The sequence below is a fragment of the Atractosteus spatula genome, chromosome 5 (assembly GCF_055471065.1).
Source record: "Atractosteus spatula isolate fAtrSpa1 chromosome 5, fAtrSpa1.hap1, whole genome shotgun sequence".
NCBI classification, from domain to species: domain Eukaryota; kingdom Metazoa; phylum Chordata; class Actinopteri; order Semionotiformes; family Lepisosteidae; genus Atractosteus; species Atractosteus spatula.
In genome coordinates, this window is record NC_142710.1 from 1,143,105 (window position 1) to 1,161,733 (window position 18,629).

The 18,629-nt window shown below is 51.6% G+C and overlaps 1 protein-coding gene and 1 non-coding gene across 4 annotated transcripts in view; both read right to left on the reverse strand.

The window, feature by feature from the left end:
* On the reverse strand, positions 1–83 carry trnal-caa (transfer RNA leucine (anticodon CAA)). The gene has a single exon. It is a non-coding gene; the product is annotated as a tRNA-Leu (tRNA).
* Positions 84–4,791: 4,708 nt separating this feature from the next.
* The window catches only part of slc12a6 (solute carrier family 12 member 6), a 40,713-nt gene continuing 26,875 nt past the window's right edge, over positions 4,792–18,629 (reverse strand). For 2 of the 3 annotated variants that reach the window (XM_088915953.1, XM_088915954.1), the window contains 6 exons: positions 17,516–17,685; positions 17,233–17,364; positions 14,812–14,946; positions 13,138–13,358; positions 12,526–12,659; positions 4,792–9,671 (listed from right to left, as the gene is read on the reverse strand). In XM_088915953.1, coding sequence (XP_088772079.1) covers positions 9,580–9,671; positions 12,526–12,659; positions 13,138–13,358; positions 14,812–14,946; positions 17,233–17,364; positions 17,516–17,685 — 884 coding nt within the window. In that variant the 3' untranslated portion in view covers positions 4,792–9,579. The remainder of the gene's footprint in view (positions 9,672–12,525; positions 12,660–13,137; positions 13,359–14,811; positions 14,947–17,232; positions 17,365–17,515; positions 17,686–18,629) is intronic. The other variant, XM_088915955.1, reaches the window with a different exon arrangement.

The window sequence follows — 18,629 nt, forward strand, 5'->3', positions numbered from 1 at the left end:
TACCAGGAGTGGGGATCGAACCCACGCAGACTCTTGTCCATTGGATCTTGAGTCCAACACCTTAAGCCCTCGGCCACCCTGGTAAACAGCTCGGCCGTGAATGTGCAGTGCGTAAGACGTTATTGAGTGCGCTTGTTTGTTTATTTCTTACTGGACTTCATTTTTATTTCTGCAAGCCCTCTCTATAAAGGTGTCCGTGCAGCACTTTGCAAGTTCTGATTTGTCGACATTTTGAACTAACAGAGATCCTGTTTATCAGCGTCTCTTGTTTTTAATGCTCCCTTCTGTTAGTTCAATGTTAAGACGCGTTCTCCTCGTCAGATGTGTGCCTTGTGTCCCTGCCTATAAGTGACTTGGTGTTCCTCGGAGCTGGTGAATAAATGTTTCTTTCGTTGTTCCAGACAGTCCAGTAGGGTTGGGGTGGGAGTTGATGACAGTAGTGTCTGCACAATCGTGATCTGGTGGGGGTCTGGCCTGGAGCCCCCAGATATCCCGCGCCGGTCCCGTCCTGCAGGCGGCGATCCGGGCGGGACCCGATCTCCAGCTCGTCCTCGTGAGGGACCCTCCCAGTCCTCACAGGTTTGCCCATTTTGGACCGGTCCCCGTGGATCCGTTAAGTTCCCCATGATACAGACTCACGGCGAAGTCTTCGGGAGGGCAGGCTGGCGCGGTGGAGAGCATCGGCCCTGGGTTCGACTGCAGTCCTGAGGGGTGCTGTCCGTGTGGAGTCTGCATGTTCTCCCCGGGTTCATGTGGGATTCCTCCCACAGTCCAGAGACACACTGCTGGATTAACTGGGTTCTGGGAGAATTGCCCCCCCCCATCACTGTACTGGGGCATTAGGACCCTCAAAAACTGCAGGGTGAGCGCCCCCTACTGGTCCCACTAACACCCCGGGTTGCTGACTGTGTGGAGTCAGTGTGTTTGTGTGGGTTTCCTCCCACAGTCCACAGATATGCTAGCAGTGTGAAGTGGCCCTGGTTTTGTGTGCCTGGATCTGTGTGTCCGAGCCCTGCGATGGACTGTCCCTGCTCTGTCTGAGCCCTGCGATGGACTGTCCCTGCTCTGTGTCGGAGTGTGTGTGTGTCTGAGCCCTGCGATGGACTGTCCCTGCTCTGTCGGAGTGTGTGTGTGTGTCTGAGCCCTGCGATGGACTGTCCCTGCTCTGTGTCGGAGTGTGTGTGTGTGTGTGTGTCTGAGCCCTAAGATGGACTGTCCCTGCTCTGTGTCGGAGTGTGTGTGTGTGTCTGAGCCCTGCGATGGACTGTCCCTGCTCTGTCCGAGCCCTGTGATGGACTGTCCCTGCTCTGTGTCGGAGTGTGTGTGTCTGAGCCCTGCGATGGACTGTCCCTGCTCTGTGTCGGAGTGTGTGTGTGTGTGTCTGAGCCCTGTGATGGACTGTCCCTGCTCTGTGTCGGAGTGTGTGTGTGTCTGAGCCCTGCGATGGACTGTCCCTGCTCTGTGTCGGAGTGTGTGTGTGTCTGAGCCCTGCGATGGACTGTCCCTGCTCTGTGTCGGAGTGTGTGTGTGTGTGTGTGTGTGTGTGTGTGTGTGTCTGAGCCCTGCGATGGACTGTCCCTGCTCTGTGTCGGAGAGTGTGTGTGTGTCTGAGCCCTGCAATGGACTGTCCCTGCTCTGTCTGAGCCCTGCGATGGACTGTCCCTGCTCTGTGTCGGAGTGTGTGTGTGTGTCTGAGTCCTGCGATGGACTGTCCCTGCTCTGTGTCGGAGTGTGTGTGTGTCTGAGCCCTGTGATGGACTGTCCCTGCTCTGTCTGAGCCCTGCGATGGACTGTCCCTGCTCTGTGATGGACTGTCCCTGCTCTGTCTGAGCCCTGCGATGGACTGTCCCTGCTCTGTGTCGGAGTGTGTGTGTGTGTCTGAGCCCTGCGATGGACTGTCCCTGCTCTGTGTCGGAGTGTGTGTGTATGTCTGAGCCCTGCGATGGACTGTCCCTGCTCTGTGTCGGAGTGTGTGTGTCTGAGCCCTGCGATGGACTGTCCCTGCTCTGTGTCGGAGTGTGTGTGTGTGTCTGAGCCCTGCGATGGACTGTCCCTGCTCTGTCTGAGCCCTGCGATGGACTGTCCCTGCTCTGTGTCGGAGTGTGTGTGTGTGTCTGAGCCCTGCGATGGACTGTCCCTGCTCTGTGTCGGAGTGTGTGTGTGTGTCTGAGCCCTGCTATGGACTGTCCCTGCTCTGTCTGAGCCCTGTGATGGACTGTCCCTGCTCTGTCAGAGGTGTGTGTGTGTGTCTGAGCCCTGCGATGGACTGTCCCTGCTCTGTGTCGGAGTGTGTGTGTATGTCTGATCCCTGCGATGGACTGTCCCTGCTCTGTCTGAGCCCTGTGATGGACTGTCCCTGCTCTGTCAGAGGTGTGTGTGTGTGTCTGAGCCCTGCGATGGACTGTCCCTGCTCTGTGTCGGAGTGTGTGTGTGTCTGAGCCCTGCGATGGACTGTCCCTGCTGTCTGAGCCCTGCGATGGACTGTCCCTGCTCTGTGTCGGAGTGTGTGTGTGTCTGAGCCCTGCGATGGACTGTCCCTGCTCTGTGTCGGAGTGTGTGTGTGTGTCTCAGCCCTGCGATGGACTGTCCCTGCTCTGTGTCGGAGTGTGTGTGTCTGAGCCCTGCGATGGACTGTCCCTGCTCTGTGTCGGAGTGTGTGTGTGTCTGAGCCCTGCGATGGACTGTCCCTGCTCTGTCTGAGCCCTGCGATGGACTGTCCCTGCTCTGTGTCGGAGTGTGTGTGTCTGAGCCCTGCGATGGACTGTCCCTGCTCTGTGTCGGAGTGTGTGTGTGTCTGAGCCCTGCGATGGACTGTCCCTGCTCTGTCTGAGCCCTGCGATGGACTGTCCCTGCTCTGTGTCGGAGTGTGTGTGTGTGTCTGAGCCCTGCGATGGACTGTCACTGCTCTGTGTCGGAGTGTGTGTGTGTCTGAGCCCTGCGATGGACTGTCCCTGCTCTGTGTCGGAGTGTGTGTGTGTCTGAGCCCTGCGATGGACTGTCCCTGCTCTGTGTCGGAGTGTGTGTGTCTGAGCCCTGCGATGGAATGTCCCTGCTGTGTCGGAGTGTGTGTGTGTGTCTGAGCCCTGCGATGGACTGTCCCTGCTCTGTGTCGGAGTGTGTGTGTGTGTCTGAGCCCTGCAATGGACTGTCCCTGCTCTGTGTCGGAGTGTGTGTGTGTGTCTGAGCCCTGCGATGGAATGTCCCTGCTCTGTCTGAGCCCTGCGATGGACTGTCCCTGCTCTGTGTCGGAGTGTGTGTGTGTGTCTGAGCCCTGCGATGGACTGTCCCTGCTCTGTGTCGGAGTGTGTGTGTGTCTGAGCCCTGCGATGGACTGTCCCTGCTCTGTCGGAGTGTGTGTGTGTGTCTGAGCCCTGCGATGGACTGTCCCTGCTCTGTGTCGGAGTGTGTGTGTGTGTGTGTGTGTGTGTGTGTGTGTCTGAGCCCGAAGATGGACTGTCCCTGCTCTGTGGCGGAGTGTGTGTGTCTGTCTGAGCCCTGCGATGGACTGTCCCTGCTCTGTCTTGAGCCCTGTGATGGACTGTCCCTGCTCTGTGTCAGAGGTGTGTGTGTGTGACTGAGCCCTGCGATGGACTGTCCCTGCTCTGTGTCGGAGTGTGTGCGTGTGTGTGTGTGTGTGTGTGTGTCTGAGCCCTACGATGGACTGTCCCTGCTCTGTGTCGGAGTGTGTGTGTGTGTGTGTGTGTGTGTGTCTGAGCCCTGCGATGGACTGTCCCTGCTCTGTGTCGGAGTGTGTGTGTGTGTGTCTGAGCCCTGCGATGGACTGTCCCTGCTCTGTCTGAGCCCTGCGATGGACTGTCCCTGCTCTGTGTCGGAGTGTGTGTGTGTGTCTGAGCCCTGCGATGGACTGTCCCTGCTCTGTCTGAGCCCTGCGATGGACTGTCCCTGCTCTGTGTCGGAGTGTGTGTGTCTGTCTGAGCCCTGCGATGGACTGTCCCTGCTCTGTCTGAGCCCTGCGATGGACTGTCCCTGCTCTGTGTCGGAGTGTGTGTGTGTGTCTGAGCCCTGCGATGGACTGTCCCTGCTCTGTGTCGGAGTGTGTGTGTCTGAGCCCTGCGATGGACTGTCCCTGCTCTGTGTCGGAGTGTGTGTCTGAGCCCTGCGATGGACTGTCCCTGCTCTGTGTCGGAGTGTGTGTGTCTGAGCCCTGCGATGGACTGTCCCTGCTCTGTGTCGGAGTGTGTGTCTGAGCCCTGCGATGGACTGTCCCTGCTCTGTGTCGGAGTGTGTGTCTGAGCCCTGCGATGGACTGTCCCTGCTCTGTGTTGGAGTGTGTGTGTGTCTGAGCCCTGCGATGGACTGTCCCTGCTCTGTGTCGGAGTGTGTGTGTCTGAGCCCTGCGATGGACTGTCCCTGCTCTGTGTTGGAGTGTGTGTCTGAGCCCTGCGATGGACTGTCCCTGCTCTGTCTGAGCCCTGTGATGGACTGTCCCTGCTCTGTGTTGGAGTGTGTGTCTGAGCCCTGCGATGGACTGTCCCTGCTCTGTCTGAGCCCTGTGATGGACTGTCCCTGCTCTGTGTTGGAGTGTGTGTCTGAGCCCTGCGATGGACTGTCCCTGCTCTGTGTTGGAGTGTGTGTCTGAGCCCTGCGATGGACTGTCCCTGCTCTGTCTGAGCCCTGTGATGGACTCTCCCATCCAGGTACTGGCCAGGCTCACCCTGAGCTGCAGTGGGCTGTCAGTGAGCTGCAGGGGGATACAGCTGCTGGCAAGAGGGGAGGAGTAGGAGCTGAAGAGGAAGAGCGATGGACCCCAGACTCAGAGCCAGAACACACTTTCTTTTAAAACCAGATTTATTCATTCACTTTGTTTTTAAATCCCCAACCTTTTGTTTTTTGTAAAACACAAACGCAGCTCCTCCCACACTCCACTCGGAGCCTCGCACAGACAGACGCCCAGACAGACCGCACGTTTCTCAAGCACACAGCACCCTCCTCATCCTCAACATCGTCGGCCCCGCCCTCCTCAGCACCCACCACAGGGAGACCGCCGGACACACGTGCACAAGGACCACCCACTCAGAAAAACTAATCCCGACAAAAATATCTGCGGCAAAGACTCTGCAGCAACGGCCGCAGCGATTGGCCGTTGTCCTCCGGCTCAGTGGCTCAGAACCTCTGCACGGGAGACCGTGGGAAGCCCTAGGCGCAGAGAGGCTGTAGGGAAGGACAAGTTACTCTCACATCTAGAACTGCTGGTTATTTTGGCAAAATAAAACAATTATCAGGTGAGTTTCGGGGGGCGCCCACGGTGTGCGTTTCCGGGCTCTGTGCGCCCCTGCCCAGGCCCACACACGAGCCCCTTGCCTCGCCTCCCGCGGGGGACCCCCACCCTGCGGGGTCGCCCCAGCCAGAGACGGAGGCAGATCTCTATACACACACCCCCTCCCCCTCGTCTCCTGTACTCTATACCCCTGTGCCCCACGCCCATCCGACCGTATATACATCCTCTCTCATATACAACAGGAACACTGTCCGTCGTGGAATGTGTACAACTATGCTCTGGACCACTGTACTAAATACCCCTGTACTCCTTAGTCACCTGCAGATCACAGACACTTATAGAACAGGCACCTGTTCCCTTATAGAGATCATTATCTGTACTACAGTCCACAGTACAGTATATACATCCTCTGATCTGGTCTTCTATACTACACACTCCTGTACCCCTCAGACACCTACAGAACCTGTTCCCTTATAGAGATCATTATCTGTATGACAGTCCACAGTACAGTATATACATCCTCTGATCTGGTCCCCTATACTACACACTCCTGTACCCTCAGACACCTATAGAACAGGCACCTGTTTCCTTATAGAGATCATTATCTGTACTACAGTCCACAGTACAGTATATACATCCTCTGATCTGGTCCCCTATATTACACACTCCTGTACCCCTCAGACACCTATAGAACAGGCACCTGTTCCCTTATAGAGATCATTATCTGTATGACAGTCCACAGTACAATATATACATCCTCTGATCTGGTCTTCTATACTACACACTCCTGTACACCTCAGACACCTATAGAACCTGTTCCCTTATAGAGAACATTATCTGTACTACAGTCTACAGTACAGTATATACATCCTCTGATCTGGTCTCCTATATTACACACTCCTGTACCCCTCAGACACCTATAGAACCTGTTCCCTTATAGAGAACATTATCTGTATGACAGTCCACAGTACAGTATATACATCCTCTGATCTGGTCTTCTATACTACACACTCCTGTACCCTCAGACACCTATAGAACAGGCACCTGTTCCCTTATAGAGATCATTATCTGTACTGCAGTCTACAGTACAGTATATACATCCTCTGATCTGGTCCCTACACTACACACTCCTGTACCCCTCAGACACCTACAGAACCTGTTCCCTTATAGAGATCATTATCTGTATGACAGTCCACAGTACAGTATATACATCCTCTGATCTGGTCCCCTATACTACACACTCCTGCACCCCTCAAACACTTATAGAACAGGCACCTGTTCCCTTATAGAGATCATTATCTGTGCTACAGTCCACAGTACAGTATATACATCCTCTGATCTGGTCCCCTATACTACACACTCCTGCACCCCCCAGACACCTATAGTACAGGCACCTGTTCCCTTATAGAGATCATTATCTGTACTGCAGTCCACAGTACAGTATATACATCCTCTGATCTGGTCCCTACACTACACAGTCCTGTACTCCTCAAGACACCTATAGAACAGGCACCTGTTCCCTTATAGAGATCATTATCTGTACTACAGTCCACAGTACAGTATATAGATCCTCTGATCTGATCCCCTATACTACACACTCCTGTACCCCTCAGACACCTATAGAACAGGCACCTGTTCCCTTATAGAGATCATTATCTGTACTACAGTCCACAGTACAGTATATACATCCTCTGATCTGGTCCCCTTTACTACACACTCCTGTACCCCTCAGACACCTACAGAACAGGCACCTGTTCCCTTATAGAGATCATTATCTGTACTACAGTCTACAGTACAGTATATACATCCTCTGATCTGGTCTCCTATATTACACACTCCTGTACCCCTCAGACACCTATAGAACCTGTTCCCTTACAGAGAACATTATCTGTACTACAGTCCACAGTGGTCTACAGTACAGTATATTCATCCTCTGATCTGGTCCCCTATATTACACACTCCTGTACCCCTCAGTTACCTATAGAACAGGCACCTGTTCCCTTATAGAGATCATTATCTGTACTACAGTCCACAGTACAGTATATAGATCCTCTGATCTGGTCTTCTATACTACACACTCCTGTACACCTCAGACACCTATAGAACAGGCACCTGTTCCCTTATAGAGATCATTATCTGTACTACAGTCCACAGTACAGTATATACATCCTCTGATCTGGTCTTCTATACTACACACTCCTGTACCCCTCAGACACCTACAGAACCTGTTCCCTTATAGAGATCATTATCTGTATGACAGTCCACAGTACAGTATATACATCCTCTGATCTGGTCCCCTATACTACACACTCCTGTACCCTCAGACACCTATAGAACAGGCACCTGTTTCCTTATAGAGATCATTATCTGTACTACAGTCCACAGTACAGTATATACATCCTCTGATCTGGTCCCCTATATTACACACTCCTGTACCCCTCAGACACCTATAGAACAGGCACCTGTTCCCTTATAGAGATCATTATCTGTATGACAGTCCACAGTACAATATATACATCCTCTGATCTGGTCTTCTATACTACACACTCCTGTACACCTCAGACACCTATAGAACCTGTTCCCTTATAGAGAACATTATCTGTACTACAGTCTACAGTACAGTATATACATCCTCTGATCTGGTCTCCTATATTACACACTCCTGTACCCCTCAGACACCTATAGAACCTGTTCCCTTATAGAGAACATTATCTGTATGACAGTCCACAGTACAGTATATACATCCTCTGATCTGGTCTTCTATACTACACACTCCTGTACCCTCAGACACCTATAGAACAGGCACCTGTTCCCTTATAGAGATCATTATCTGTACTGCAGTCTACAGTACAGTATATACATCCTCTGATCTGGTCCCTACACTTCACACTCCTGTACCCCTCAGACACCTACAGAACCTGTTCCCGTATAGAGATCATTATCTGTATGACAGTCCACAGTACAGTATATACATCCTCTGATCTGGTCCCCTATACTACACACTCCTGCACCCCTCAAACACTTATAGAACAGGCACCTGTTCCCTTATAGAGATCATTATCTGTGCTACAGTCCACAGTACAGTATATACATCCTCTGATCTGGTCCCCTATACTACACACTCCTGCACCCCCCAGACACCTATAGTACAGGCACCTGTTCCCTTATAGAGATCATTATCTGTACTGCAGTCCACAGTACAGTATATACATCCTCTGATCTGGTCCCTACACTACACAGTCCTGTACTCCTCAAGACACCTATAGAACAGGCACCTGTTCCCTTATAGAGATCATTATCTGTACTACAGTCCACAGTACAGTATATAGATCCTCTGATCTGATCCCCTATACTACACACTCCTGTACCCCTCAGACACCTATAGAACAGGCACCTGTTCCCTTATAGAGATCATTATCTGTACTACAGTCCACAGTACAGTATATACATCCTCTGATCTGGTCCCCTTTACTACACACTCCTGTACCCCTCAGACACCTACAGAACAGGCACCTGTTCCCTTATAGAGATCATTATCTGTACTACAGTCTACAGTACAGTATATACATCCTCTGATCTGGTCTCCTATATTACACACTCCTGTACCCCTCAGACACCTATAGAACCTGTTCCCTTACAGAGAACATTATCTGTACTACAGTCCACAGTGGTCTACAGTACAGTATATTCATCCTCTGATCTGGTCCCCTATACTACACACTCCTGCACCCCTCAGACACTTATAGAACAGGCACCTGTTCCCTTATAGAGATCATTATCTGTGCTACAGTCCACAGTACAGTATATACATCCTCTGATCTGGTCCCCTATACTACACACTCCTGCACCCCCCAGACACCTATAGTACAGGCACCTGTTCCCTTATAGAGATCATTATCTGTACTGATAATCTCCCAGCACCATCATGTCCCGGGTCACATGTCCGGGGGGCTGCTCCTGTCCCCAGACTGCAAGGACCCCACCCCCCCCCCCCACACAAAACTGGAGACGTCGCCTGATCTGGGGGGTGTGTGCGTGTGGATTTGGGATTCACAGACAGAGCTGTGTGTTTTTGACACATTCCTGCTGTGAGGACACACACACACACACACGCTGCTCTCTGTAGACTGGGGCGCACAGCCCTGGAAACATGGGACGCCTGGGAGAGGGTGGGGACTATCCGAGACAGCCAATTAGAGTCCGCCACATCATTTCCTGTTGGGGGTGTGGTTTATGGGGCCACACCCCCGACTGTCCCTGCCCCTCCCCATCCCCTCTCCCCTCCCCCCAACCCGCCTGCGGACTGCGATTGGCTGCTTCCTGAGTTGCCGTGGAAATGGTCACGAGTAGATGGTGATGACCTCGCTGCCCCCGCCTCTGACCAGCAGGACGCGCTCCAGGCCCTCCGTGAGGACCTCCAGGAACTCCATGTCTGGGAGGAGAGTAGATAAGGAGCACGCACAGCCCCCGTATCTGTAACTGCACTACACTAAAAATATCCTGACACTTCTACAGCTCTATTTTGGACTATCCTCTCCCAGCGCTGTCCAGTACTGGGGATCCCCTCCACCCCCCCAGTGTGATGAGGCTCCAGTCCGCTCACACACTCCAGCTCTCAGTGGGGAGGAGAGCAGAGTGATGGGGGGGGTATTAGGAGGCCATGACTGGTAAAGACCAGGGGGGGTCTGTCCAGGACACTGGGGTCACACCCCTACTCTTTCTGAGAGACACCCTGGGGTCTTGACTGACCACAGAGAGTCAGGACCTCAGTTTTACGTCTCATCTGAAGGACGGCACCTTGTTTACAGTCTAGTGTCCCCATCACTGTTCTGGGACATTAGGACCCACACAGACCGCAGTGTGAGCGCCCCCTACTGGCCCCACTAACATTTCTCCCAGCAGCAGCCTCAGCTTTCCCAGGAGTCTCCCATCCAGGTACTGGCCAGGCTCACACCTGCTGAGCTCCAGTGGGCTGCTGTCTGTGAGCTGCAGGGTAAGATAGTAGACTATCTGTACTTTACTACACTGCCCATACTATACTACACTGTCAAAAACTCTCTCTGTACTTTAAGGTTGCTGGTTCGAATCCTACAGCCGGCAGAGGAATCCTACTCTGCTGGGCCCCTGAGCGAGGCCCTTCACCCCAGCTGCTCCAGGGGTGCTGTATAAATGTCTGACCCTGCGCTCTGACCCCCAGCTTCTCTCCCTGTCTGTGTGTCTCCTGGAGAGCAAGCTGGGGTCTGAGAAAAGACACAGTCCTCATGCAGGAGACTGTATAGGGACAGTAAAGTGATCTTATCTCATCTTACACTGACCATACTATACTATGCTGTTAAACACTATATTTGTACTTTACTACACTGTAATATACTACACTGTTAAACACTGTACTTTACTATGCTGACCATACATACTATACTATCAGTATTTTACTACACTACACACCACACTGATGCCACACTGCATCTGCACTGCACTAGACTATCTGTGCTGTAGGATACAACACTGCACTGTACTACATTGTGTTAGACTATGCTACACTATCTGTACTGTACTACACTATCAGCATATACCATGCCATTTGTACTGTACACTACTGTATCTGTACTATATTGCACTATACTGTACACTACAATATCTGCACTACTGTATCTAATGTAATATAGTGCACTATACTGTACACAACTATCTACACTGTAATGCACTGTACTCTGCTGTATCTGTACTATACCACACTGTATCTACTGTAACAGAACTACACAATCTGTACTGCACTACACTGCACTATACTGTACACCACTGTATCTGTACCGCTGTATCTGTACTATACCACACTGTATCTACTGTAACAGTACTACACGATCTGTACTGTACTACACTGCACTATACTGTACACCACTGTATCTGTACTCTGCTGTATCTGTACTATACCACACTGTATCTACTGTAACAGAACTACACAATCTGTACTGCACTACACTGCACTATACTGTACACCACTGTATCTGTACCGCTGTATCTGTACTATACCACACTGTATCTACTGTAACAGTACTACATGATCTGTACTGTACTACACTATACTGTACACCACTATCTGTACCGCTGTATCTGTACTATACCACACTGTATCTACTGTAACAGTACTACACAATCTGTACTGTACTACACTGCACTATACTGTACACCACTGTATCTGTACCACTGTATCTGTACTATACCACACTGTATCTACTGTAACAGTACTACACGATCTGTACTGTACTACACTGCACTATACTGTACACCACTGTATCTGTACCGCTGTATCTGTACTATACCACACTGTATCTACTGTAACAGTACTACACGATCTGTACTGTACTACACTGCACTATACTGTACACCACTATCTGTACTCTGCTGTATCTGTACTATACCACACTGTATCTACTGTAACAGTACTACATGATCTGTACTGTACTACACTATACTGTACACCACTATCTGTACCGCTGTATCTGTACTATACCACACTGTATCTACTGTAACAGTACTACACAATCTGTACTGTACTACACTGCACTATACTGTACACCACTGTATCTGTACCACTGTATCTGTACTATACCACACTGTATCTACTGTAACAGTACTACACGATCTGTACTGTACTACACTGCACTATACTGTACACCACTGTATCTGTACCGCTGTATCTGTACTATACCACACTGTATCTACTGTAACAGTACTACACGATCTGTACTGTACTACACTGCACTATACTGTACACCACTGTATCTGTACCGCTGTATCTGTACTATACCACACTATCTACTGTAACAGTACTACACAATCTGTACTGTACTACACTGCACTATACTGTACACCACTGTATCTGTACTGCTGTATCTGTACTATACCACACTATCTACTGTAACAGTACTACACGATCTGTACTGTACTACACTGCACTATACTGTACACCACTGTATCTGTACCACTGTATCTGTACTATACCACACTGTATCTACTGTAACAGTACTACACGATCTGTACTGTACTACACTGCACTATACTGTACACCACTGTATCTGTACCGCTGTATCTGTACTATACCACACTGTATCTACTGTAACAGTACCACACGATCCGTACTGTACTACACTGCACTATACTGTACACCGCTGTATCTGTACTGTACCACACTGTATCTACTGTAACAGTACTACACGATCTGTACTGTACTACACTGCACTATACTGTACACCGCTGTATCTGTACTGTTTTGAATTCAAGGATACAGTTCTCGTCGCCTGCCGGGTTCCTGGGTGGCCCTGGCATGTTCAGCAGCACCAGTCGAGCATCGTGGGACTTGTTCACGATCACCTCGTTCAGCTTCACTGCTGTGTGCATCCTCCGCACGTTGGAGTGATCGCTGTGTAACGACATGGCAACTGCACCATATAACACGCACGCAAATGTAGCTCTAGTTGCATGACAACTGCACAATATAACAACACACACGCAAAGATAGCTCTAGTTGCATGGCAACTGCACAATACAATAACTGTTACCGCACTGAGATGTGGCTGTAACAGCGGTACATACACAATGCAATGGCAGTTACAGCACGTAGATGGAGCTGTAACAACACAGTAATGACAATATAACGGTTACAGCATTCAGCTGTAGTGTAATGACATGATCATTACACTATTTAATAGTTGCTGCACATGTAAGTAGCTGTAGCAACATGGTAATTACACAATATAATAACAGTTACAGCACTATGATGTAGCTGTAATGTCATGGTAATAACAATTTAATAACAGTTACAGCACTCAGATGCAGCTCTAACGAGACGGTAATTAATCACAGTTACAGCTCTAACGAGACAGTAATGAGCCACTCACGGCCTGATGCTCAGCATGTCCCTGAAGCCCTCTGGCGTGCCGCAGGCCGGCTGCCCCTTCCTCTGGGCCATGCTCTGCACCTTCTCCTTGGTCCAGGTCATGTGGATGCGCTGCTCCGAGGCCCCGGGGCCGAGAGCCGCGCCCCCGTCCGTGTCCTCGTCCTCGTCGGAGCCAATGCTGGTCAGTCTCAGCATGGAGTTCCTGTCCTTCACTAACTGGGCCTGGGGGGGAGAGAGAGGAGCTTCAGCAGGGCCAGGACACTGAGCCCAGCACTGCTGTCCACTCTCTCTCTCCCCCTGTCCACTCTCTCTCTCCTCTCCCTCCCCCTGTCCACTGTCTCCCCCTGTCCTCTCTCTCTCTCCCCCTGTCCCCTCTCTCTCTCCCCCTGTCCCCTCTCTCTCTCTCTCCCCCTGTCCACTCTCTCTCCCTCCTCTCTCTCCCTGTCTACTCTCTCTCTCCCCCTGTCCACTCTCTCCCTCCTCTCTCTCCCCCTGTCCACTCTCTCTCTCCCCCTGTCTACTCTCTCTCTCCTCTCTCTCCCCCTGTCCACTCTCTCTCCCTGTCTACTCTCTCTCTCCCCCTGTCCACTCTCTCCCTCCTCTCTCTCCCCCTGTCCACTCTCTCTCCCCCTGTCCACTCTCTCTCTCTCTCCCCCTGTCCACTCTCTCTCTCTCTCCCCCTGTCCACTCTCTCTCCCCCTGTCCACACAGAGCTACAAAGCACACAGCCTCACTCAACTGACAACAGCTCAAGTGTGAAGCAGAGCTGAGTAGGCTGTACTACCAGCTAGCTCAAGCTCTAACCAAGCACAGCTCACTACTCGTTAAACTGCAGCTACACTCGACAGACAGACTTACATCATCGAAACTCCAGCGAACCCGCTGCACAAACACAGACAGGTGATATTGTACAGAGCCAACGCCCACTGAGAGACACACAGGCACACAGAGAGACAGACAGGTGATATTGTACAGAGCCAACACCCACTGAGAGACACACAGGCACACAGAGAGACAGACGGGTGATATTGTACAGAGCCAACACCCACTGAGAGACACACAGGCACACAGAGAGACAGACGGGTGATATTGTACAGAGCCAACACCCACTGAGAGACCAAAGGCACACAGAGAGACAGACGAGTGATATCGTACAGAGCCAACACCCACTGAGAGACACACAGCCACACAGAGAGACAGACAGGTGATATTGAACAGAGCCTACACCCACTGAGAGGCACACAGAGAGACAGACAGGTGATATTGTACAGAGCCAACACCCACTGAGAGGCACACAGAGAGACAGACAGGTGATATTGTACAGAGCCAACACCCACTGAGAGAGACACACAGGCACACAGAAAGACAGACGGGTCATATTGTACAGAGCCAACACCCACTCAGAGACACAATGAGAGACAGACAGGTGATACTGACAAGTCGTGAGATGGGGTGAGAGATAAAGACACAGTGAAAGAGAGACAGAATGAGACAGACGCACAGATGAATGGAGACAGACAGACAGACAGACAAGCCCAAAGAGAGGTGTACTGGCCAACGCACAGACAGACAGACAGACAGACAGACAGACAGACAGACAGACAGACAGACAGACAGACAGACAGACAGACAGACAGACAGACAAGCCCAAAGAGAGGTGTACTGGCCGACGCACAGACGCCGGACGGACACGCAGACAGACCTCCCGCTCGCGATCGGACTTCGACAGCCGCATCTGGCGCAGCATCTGAGACCGCTGCTCCATCATCAGGGTCCGCTCGTAGGTGTACGCGCTGATGTCGCTGTCGTGCTGGGAGGGATGGGAGGGGGAGAATGAGAGCGTGCCCCACCCCCCCACTCTTTCTATCTCTCCCAGTCTCTCATATTCCCTCCAAGTCAACTCAATTCAAGGTGCTTTATTGGCATAACCAATTAGAAAACAATCAGTGTTGACAAAGCAAAACAATTAACATAAAACAAAAACCTACAGACATTTACAATAAAGCCATATAAAATGTTTGCATATACTGTAGACGGAAGGAGCATTATTGTGAGACAGGCTCACTGTTCCTCAGGCTGTGACAGGAGATCACACACTGTATTATTATTATTGAGAGACAGGCTCACTGTCTGTTCCTCAGGCTGGGACAGGAGATCACATACTGTATTATTATTATTGAGAGACAGGCTCACTGTCTGTTCCTCAGGCTGGGACAGGAGATCACACACTGTATTATTATTATTGAGAGACAGGCTCACTGTCTGTTCCTCAGGCTGTGACAGGAGATCACACACTGTATTATTATTATTGATAGACAGGCTCACTGTCTGTTCCTCAGGCTGTGACAGGAGATCACACACTGTATTATTATTAATGAGAGACAGGCTCACTGTCTGTTCCTCAGGCTGGGACAGGAGATCACACACTGTATTATTATTATTGAGAGACAGGCTCACTGTCTGTTCCACAGGCTGTGACAGGAGATCACATACTGGGCTGCCAGTTCAACTGAGTTCCCTCCTCCCTCTCCCAGTAGGATTGGGACTTGTTGCGATTCTGGCAGGTGTGGGAATTCTAGGATTAGATTTGTAAATTTAGGGAAGCACATTTATCCTCTCTGACCAGCCAGGTCTGCCTGTGTCCAGTTTCTATGGCCAGGCTGGGGTCACTGAGCCTGTACTTCGTCAGGGTCTGTTTCTGTTATTTATCTTGGTTAGATATTCAGCTAGTGTGTATGGTCTATTTAGGGTTCTGTAGCATTCCAGTTTATGCTGTGTTTGTGTGTGTGTGTCCCAGTGTGTGAGATATGGCTGTGTGATCTGTGCTGTGCTTGATTCTAGCAGTGCTGTCCTGAGGCTGGCTGGTGTCGGTGTGGCTCAGGTCAGTGAGTCTCAGGACCAGCTGGCTCAGGGGGCTTCTCTCTCTGTGTGTGTCTCAGTGTGTGAGGTAGTGATGTGTGTGTGTGTGTCCCAGTGTGTGAGATATTGCTGTGTGATCTGTGCTGTGCTTGATTCTAGCAGTGCTGTCCTGAGGCTGGCTGGTGTCGGTGTGGCTCAGGTCAGTGAGCCTCAGGACCAGCTGGCTCAGGGGGCTTCTCTCTCTGTGTGTGTCTCAGTGTGTGAGGTAGTGATGTGTGTGTGTGTGTCCCAGTGTGTGAGATATTGCTGTGTGATCTGTGCTGTGCTTGATTCTAGCAGTGCTGTCCTGAGGCTGGCTGGTGTCGGTGTGGCTCAGGTCAGTGAGCCTCAGGACCAGCTGGCTCAGGGGGCTTCTCTCTCTGTGTGTGTCTCAGTGTGTGAGGTAGTGATGTGTGTGTGTGTGTCCCAGTGTGTGAGATATTGCTGTGTTATCTGTGCTGTGCTTGATTCTAGCAGTGCTGTCCTGAGGCTGGCTGGTGTCGGTGTGGCTCAGGTCAGTGAGCCTCAGGACCAGCTGGCTCAGGGGGCTTCTCTCTCTGTGTGTGTCCCAGTGGGTGAGGTAGTGTTGTGTGTGTCCCAGTGTGTGAGATATGGCTGTGTGATCTGTGCTGTGCTTGATTCTAGCAGTGCTGTCCTGAGGCTGGCTGGTGTCGGTGTGGCTCAGGTCAGTGAGTCTCAGGACCAGCTGGCTCAGGGGGCTCCTCTCTCTGTGTGTGTCCCAGTGGGTGAGGTAGTGTTGTGTGTGTGTGAGATATTGCTGTGTGATCTGTGCTGTGCTTGATTCTAGCAGTGCTGTCCTGAGGCTGGCTGGTGTCAGTGAGCCTCAGGACCAGCTGGCTCAGGGGGCTCCTCTCTGGGCTCAGCTCTTGGCTCAGCAGGGCTTTGTGGTGGTAGGAATTTTGGTCGCTGTTTTTTAGGTGTAGCCAATACTTTAATACTCTCTTCTGTATGCGTAGGCTGCAAAGGAACAAGTAATATGTTTATTCCATGCTGAAAAGTGAAGAAGGAAAACACCACGTTTCAGCACGGAATAAACCTCATTACTGGTCTCTCTTCTGTATGTTTATCAGTACTGGGTCCTGGCCTAACTCGGCCCTGCACCCGCTGTTAGGTGTTTTTCTCTGCACGCGGAGGATGTTTCTAAGGGGTGCTCGTCCCCCTCTCCCGGGGCCCTCACCATCTCCACCACCTCCACCTCGGCCTCGATGCGCAGGTGGTACAGGAAGGTGGCCAGGTCCTTCTTCATCTGGATGGAGTTGTCCTCCAGCTGGGCCACCGTGAAGATCCGCATCCGGCACTTCCTCCACACCTGGAGGCAGAGGGAGAGAGAGAGACGGGGCGGAGAGCAGGAGGGAGAGAGAGAGAAGAGAGGAAGACGGGGTGAAAATGGGAGAGGGAGGAGAGGAGTAATGGACATGAGGAAGGTGACGGGGCCCCTGGCGGCGGGCGCGGGCGCTGACCTTGTGCTGGCGCAGCAGGAAGGGCAGCAGCATGAGCATGCCCCCGTCGTGCACGATCCACCACACGTCGATGGAGCCCTCGGTGCACGGCTCACTGTTGCTGGGGAACAGGGAGATGTTCTTGGGCACCAGCAGGGCCAGGTGGGCGGCCGTGGTCACCCTGACGGTGTCTGGGAGAGACGGGGGAGCCGGGTGAGTCCGTTTCTACAGCTCTGAGGGCCGTGAGAGGACAGCAGGCGAGATCACTGCAGACAAGCTAAAGACTAACACACAGGGATTACCACAGACCCCAGAGACACTCCTCACACACAGGGATTACCACAGACCCCAGAGACACTCCTCACACACAGGGATTGATACAGACCCCAGAGACACTCCTCACACACAGGGATTACCACAGACCCCAGAGACACTCCTCACACACAGGGATTACCACAGACCCCAGAGACACTCCTCACACACAGGGATTACCACAGACCCCAGAGACACTCCTCACACACAGGGATTACCACAGACCCCAGAGACACTCCTCACACACAGGGATTACCACAGACCCCAGAGACACTCCTCACACACAGGGATTACCACAGACCCCAGAGACACTCCTCACACACAGGGATTGATACAGACCCCAGAGACACTCCTCACACACAGGGATTACCACAGACCCCAGAGACACTCCTCACACACAGGGATTACCACAGACCCCAGAGACACTCCTCACACACAGGGATTACCACAGACCCCAGAGACACTCCTCACACACAGGGATTACCACAGACCCCAGAGACACTCCTCACACACAGGGATTACCACAGACCCCAGAGACACTCCTCACACACAGGGATTACCACAGACCCCAGAGACACTCCTCACACAGCGAGATTAATACAGACCCCAGAGACACTCCTCACACAGAGATTAATACAGACACTAATACAGACCCCAGAGACACTCCTCACACAGCGAGATTAATACAGACCCCAGAGACACTCCTCACACAGAGATTAATACAGGCTCTAATACAGACCCCAGAGACACTCCTCACACAGAGAGATTAATACAGACCCCAGAGACACTCCTCACACAGAGATTAATACAGGCTCTAATTCAG